The sequence below is a fragment of the Nannobrachium achirus genome, assembly GCF_963921795.1.
Source record: "Nannobrachium achirus genome assembly, chromosome: 6".
In the NCBI taxonomy this organism is placed as follows: domain Eukaryota; kingdom Metazoa; phylum Chordata; class Actinopteri; order Myctophiformes; family Myctophidae; genus Nannobrachium; species Nannobrachium achirus.
Genome location: NC_137815.1, coordinates 35,070,210 through 35,076,547, shown reverse-complemented (window position 1 = coordinate 35,076,547; position 6,338 = coordinate 35,070,210). Strand labels below are relative to the sequence as shown.

Sequence of the window (6,338 nt, the reverse complement as noted above, 5' to 3'; positions counted from 1 at the left end):
AAAGAGGGAGATGGCATTGATGCTGCTGTAAATGGCCTCAGCCAAAACAAAAACGCTTTGAGATCCAGTGCTGCTGCTGCTGCGGCTCCTTGTTTGCCTACTCAGGACAACAGGACATCACGAGCAACAACAGGGGACCGCCGGGTTAGGAGGACTGTGACCTTGTCTCGCCCAGGGACATGTCATTGGGGAGGTCCCCTGGGTTGATGGGGGGGCACCCCCGCTCCCACGCCACGCCCCGGCCCCTCCGGCTGTCCCACCTCGGCTTGCTGTGCGCGTGCCTCTCCCTCTTGGCCCGGGCCCCCTCCACGCAGGGCCTGCCCGCCGTGGTGGGCTACAACACCGACTCCAAGAGGGAGATCACGGTGGAAGGGGACCTGATGATCGGCGGGCTGTTCCCCGTGCACCAGAAGGGCGAGGGCATGGAGGACTGCGGCAAGATCAACGCCCAGAGAGGGATCCAGAGGCTGGAGGCCATGCTGCTGGCGCTGGACGAGATCAACAGGGACGAGCGCATCCTGCCGGGCCTCCGGCTGGGCGCTCACATCCTGGACACCTGCTCCAAGGACACCTACGCCCTGGAGCAGTCGCTGGAGTTCGTGCGGGCGTCGCTGACCAAGGTGGACGACAGCGAGTACACGTGCCCCGACGGCTCCTACGCCATCCACGACGACGTGCCGCTGGCCATCAGCGGGGTGATCGGGGGATCCTACAGCGACGTCTCCATTCAGGTAAGCCAGGGGTTGGCAACTTTGGTGATGGAGAGATGGAGAGGGACACTATATTTTCACACTCACTCCCGAGGGCCACATTGTACATAATACTGTTGGGCAGAAACCTCTTATCTCTGTATGTTTAACTTTTTTTTGGTAATTAATGCCCTACTTATGTCACACAAATGTAGCAAAAATAGATGATCTACAAGCTCAAAACGCGTCAAAGTGTGATGCGTTTAGAGATAACAGATTAAATAATATGTAATATATAATAATATGTCAGTCTTCCGATATTAACCTGCAGGCCGCATTAAGTAAAGTGGGGGCCACATGTGGCCCCCACCCCCCGGACCGCCAGTAGCAAATATATGCTGTAGTGCTTTGACACACACCGGGATGCGTCTGTTATAGGATTTGTATTCACTGATCGTCTGCATGATGTATTTATAATGTACGAATCATCCTTGCGTGATGATGTCAGTACGTTTATTTAGTCTAATTATAGAGGGTTTGTGCTGCAGATTCAGCCCCAGCTTCATGTGAAATCAGTTCTGCTCGCCTGTGGAAATGGATGCACACATGCAGTACATTTTTTATTTAACGCACAAGGGTCCATTTTAGGCTCTCAGTCTCAGAGCTAAATGAATACTGAGGATTTTACTGTGCAGTCTGTGCATGCTGTACGTAAGGTATAGCAATGCACCCTCTACTGCACTATTAGGATAACTTCATCTCAGGAATGAGAGGAGGAGGTAAAAAAGCAAGAAAGAACGAAGGAAAAGATGCGCGACGAGGGGTTGATGGATGGCCACCTAGGCGTCCATTTAGACTTAATTATAAGCAAAATGTGCACTTACACTGTGTGAGATGTAAACACAGGGAACTTTAAAGGAGTAGTTCGCCCAAAACATGTACTTCTTTCTATCAATTAGAAGCCTTGAATTCATGTTCTATGTTTTTAGTCACATTACTAAGCCAATAATTTGATGACTGGTGGCGACTCCTACTGAGTCTCCTACTGACCAGTGTCCTGATCATCAAATTATTGTCTTAGGAATGCGACAAAAACTAAAGAATATTGGGGGTGAACTACTATTCCTTTAACCATTTACATATAGCTGATGTCAGGTTAGCCACACAAAATAAGAGAGAGGCTATTTTCAAAATAATGTCATTGCTAAGTGGTCAATGAGTATGGGCTCTGCACGGTGTACCTGTTTACCTGTTTTCCCCACACGGTTGACTGGATCTCATTTGGAGGAGGATCCTTCCTCTTTCCCTGGTAATTCACACCTCCAGCCGTGGGCCTGTCAAGATGCAGACGTGCTGCAGATGTTGCGTTGGGAGCGCAGCAGACAGATGACTAGTAGTGACAGCATGATTTCTCTCTCAGCAGCAGCAGCAGCAGCAGCCCTGCTCGCCTCGCCTCGGCTTTACTCAAGCAGGCTGATGCCATGAAAGGCCTGCTAATTGGGCCCTTGTAGCCATGCTGCTAATGTGACTGCCATATCAATATAATTGCTGTTCATTGGGAGAGCAGGGAGAGTTCGTCTGTCATGGATCAGAATAGTGTAAGCCTGCACATGCGCGTGCATGACAAGCACGCACGCACGCACGCACGCACGCACGCACGCACGCACGCACGCACGCACACACACACACACACACACACACACACACACACACACACACACACACACACACGCACGCACACACACACACACACACACACACACACACACACACACACTGACTAATCTGTGTGTGTGTACCCACAGATCAGTCAGCCCCGAGGACTGCTTTGTCCAGCTAGCCTAAGTAAGACGACTACAGACAGACAGCTCTGACACTTGTGTAGAGAATTAGCTCTTAGACATCTAGAGGCAATCAATGGCTACAGATAGTTAATAAACGCTTGATAAGCCATTGCTCCTTTGCCAGTGGGGGGTGGAGGAGGGTGGGGTAGGGATAGGGGGGCTACTCAATTGCAATCGCCTGAGGATGAACTCAATAGTTTGAAACGCTTTGCCGTGTGCTGCTCGTTTTTAGACTAGACCTTTTTGTGTTCCATTAATACCGGGAACGCATCTGTGCCACTTTAACCATTATTTTGTATACTTTAGCTATTCAAAAATAGCAGATCTACAAGATCATAGCGCGGCACAGAATGCCACGCTATTTCATTCAATGAAATGTGTCTCACTATAAACAACTAAAGCTTTTCCCGACCGGTGACCACTCTTAAGAAAGTATTGTTCGCTAGACCCTGATGTAGGCTTTTCAAGTGGAAACACGTTACCTGCATGTGTTCTTTTTCATCCTTACCAGCCATGCTACAAAAAATAACGATAATAAATACAAAGGAGAAGGTTGGCTCTTAGATTAAAGCAACTTGATGCCAATTAGTTTCAGCTGAAAATCTGTTCTTCTCATTGAGATCAGGCAAGGAAGTACAAATTAGCCTTCACTATGCATCTCCCTGCTGACCAAATGCTGTGCCCAACAACAGACAGCGATGCATTCCATTGGAACCTGAATCTGGGATTGCGTAAAGCGGGAATCTTGTGAGCCTACAAAGAGGATCCTAGAGAAAAGGAATGTTTGGAAATAAAGGATTTGATGAACGAGCTGTAATCGTACGTAGTGAAGCACTGCATCTTGTGGCTCCCTCAGAGAGAGAGAGTGCCCTTGTCTTGCTTTAATTTATGGAGTTGCTATTACAAGCCTGAGGGTCTTAGGTCAGCGAGCTCCAGCTTCTTCTACAATCTACTGTCTCTGTGAGGTGCAGTTAACTTAGTAGAAGTGAAACACATGACTGGCTGGTTGACGTTCCTGATTTTATTACCTTAGTAAACCTTTTCATTAACACTTTATGTTTTCAATCGTTAGTTTAAAGTATTTAAAAAATCAAACCCAGTTTGAAGTGAGCGGTGGATGTGGGAAACCCCCCCCCCCTCCTCCGCGGGGACTAAAAGTGTGTGTGTGTGTGTGTGTGTGTGTGTGCGTGCGTGCGTGCGTGCGTGCGTGCGTGTGTGCGTGCCACTTGGTCACCAGCGGTATTGCAGAGACAGTGTGCCACCGCTCAAAAAAATCTTCGTGATATGCATTTAGTAAAATATGGTCCCATTAATTTTAACTGGAAATTAATTTACCATTAGCATTTCGGGACAGATATAGAAAGAAAGAGGATTTGAAATAGCTGAAAAATAGGCATCATTTACGGTCTGTAGAAACCAATGGCATCACTCTGTCTGTTCAATGTTGTGGTCTATACATGAAACATCAGGTTTATAGTTTAGTAGCTAGTAGAGAGGGTTGTTGGGACAGTCCTTGATAGAATGCCCTGAGGTGAGGCTCCCACCGTCACTAGGACAGTAAATCTGTCTTCAACTTCATTTCATTGCCCCTGGCTGTTGCTTTAAATCAGTGGTTCTCAACCTGTGGGTCGAGACCCGCAGGGGGGTTCCCACATTATTTTGGGGGGTCCCCAGATGATTAACTTAATTTGCAACATTATTTTCTCACTCGACATTAAACAAACCAACATAAAGTTTAAGTGCATAGAGCGTATGCACATTTCTAAAGTGACAATTTAATACCTCTAAAATGACAAATTAAACATTGGTCAAATTGTCAAATATTTGAGACAGAAATGCATCCGATCTACATGCTCACAACGCCTTGCATTGCGAGGCGTTGTGAGCATATAGATCGCTTTTTCACAATAGAACCGTGTTGTACAAAATGTAATGCCTCAACTCTTAGTGCTCGTCAGAGTGGGGGATCCCCAGTTAAAATATGATTATTTTGGGGGTCGCGGCCTTAAAAGGTTGAGAACCACTGCTTTAAATCAGTGGTTCTCAAACATTTTCATGTCAAGGACCCCAAAGTGATATGTGTTAAGCTGCGGACCACCCATTTGAAAGGATTTTGTGCCAGGGACCCCCAGAAGTTGTTAGATTAGATTTGAGTACAGATCTACAATTAGGTGGGGGAGAGAACATGTGTCTTATAGTCTACAGTACATTGTGGTGAAGTTATAGTTACTGTACATTAATAACTGCCATCTCTATTTTAGGCATGTCATAAACATTTTTCAATATGTAGTGGACCCCCCGGTTTGAGAACCGCAGCCTTAAATGCCTTCATACCCCTTTGTGCGTTGAGAGAATCTATTGAGAGCATACGTCTATAGTGAGCGTGCACTTTGCAGAGGCGCTGTCTTGGATTGTATCGGTGATGAAGACGTGGAGTTACGAGGCCTATTTCATATTGACTGACTGGTTCGATGATTCCCCGTTCTGCGAATACACTGCTGTGGGGTGGAGATGAGGTTAGTGTGCTCTGTGCTGTAATAGGATGAGACATTGTTATTACTCTGAGATCTACTGCAGTGGTGGAAAGTAACTAAGTACTCATTCTTTTAACTTTACTTGAGAATTTTCCAATTTTCAGTACTTACTCTGCTCCATTACATCTCAGAGGCAAATATTGTAATTTTTACTCCACTACAATTATTTGAAAACTTTAGTTACTAGTTGTAGATTTTGATTATTATTACACAACATGCATTTGCCACTTCAGCCCTATTTGAACTTGGGCTATTTGAAAATAGTCGATCTACAACCTCACAACACATCGCAATACAAAGTGTTGTGTGCTTGTAAATCTGCTATTTTCAAAAGATTTTTTTAATGCATTTTACACACGTGATAGTGATTCGGCAAGTACTTTTACTTTTGGATGCCAAATGCCAATACCTTTGTACTTTAACCTTTACTTTAATTCTGAATACCAGACTTTTACTTGTGTTTCTACATTTAGGTATTGGTACTTTTACTCAAGTACAAAAATGTGAGTAGGCCTACACTCTCTTCTATCACTGTGTACAAGGTTGATGAGCAGTACACGCTGGCGGTTGCTCCGCAGACATCTTGCTCGTACACTTTGCCCTTCTAGCGAGGCTGATTGGTGTCTTTTCTCAGTTTGCTGTCAGTCCAGGAGAGTTGTTAGCGGCCGTATAGCCTTGGCAGAAAGGTTATAGGACAACAGGTGGCCATGCTAGGATACGTGTGAATCCCCCAGGAGACAAGCAAAGATACAGCACAATTTAGAATATTCATTTAAAGATCCTCAACACCATGGAACCATGGAAACATGGCAGTGATGAGAATGTTGCGTTGCTACATAAACCTGTCACGGGTGTACGAGCTTGCTGCTTTTTTCCCTCTTTTTCTTTTTTCTGTGCCGTCAGTGATTTGAGAGGGTCTCTGTTCTGGGGGCGGTATGGCTGCAGGCCTAGCCTTGATGGTATTCCTTGGGGCCGGCACAGATTAGGAAGAGAGTGGGAGGCGGAGGTTCTGTGCCAATGCCAACCACCAGGCTCTTGTGTGTTCCCCATCTGTGACCGCAGCCGTGCAGTCTGTGCAGTGTATTTGTGTATGTGTATGTGTGTGTGTGTGTGTGTGTGTGTGTGTGTGTGTGCGTGCGTGCGTGCGTGCGTGCGTGCGTGCGTGCACTTGCGCGTGTGTGTGCTTGGCATAGCAGCTCCATCTCAATGATGAGGTAGCAGCTAATCAGTGATAATTTTGGCGACTAAAAACTATGACGAAAGATTTTCTA

The 6,338-nt window shown here is 46.1% G+C and overlaps 1 protein-coding gene across 3 annotated transcripts in view; it reads left to right on the top strand.

Moving 5' to 3' along the window:
- Window positions 1–242: 242 nt before the first annotated feature.
- grm2a (glutamate receptor, metabotropic 2a) overlaps window positions 243–6,338 on the top strand; it is a gene marked incomplete at its 3' end in the record, with an annotated part of 45,669 nt that continues 39,573 nt past the window's right edge. For 2 of the 3 annotated variants that reach the window (XM_080727772.1, XM_080727771.1), the window contains exon 1: window positions 354–731. In XM_080727772.1, the coding sequence (XP_080583898.1) occupies window positions 381–731 (351 nt within the window). In that variant the 5' untranslated portion in view covers window positions 354–380. Of the gene's footprint in view, window positions 732–6,338 lie in introns of all 3 variants that reach the window. The other variant, XM_080727770.1, reaches the window with a different exon arrangement.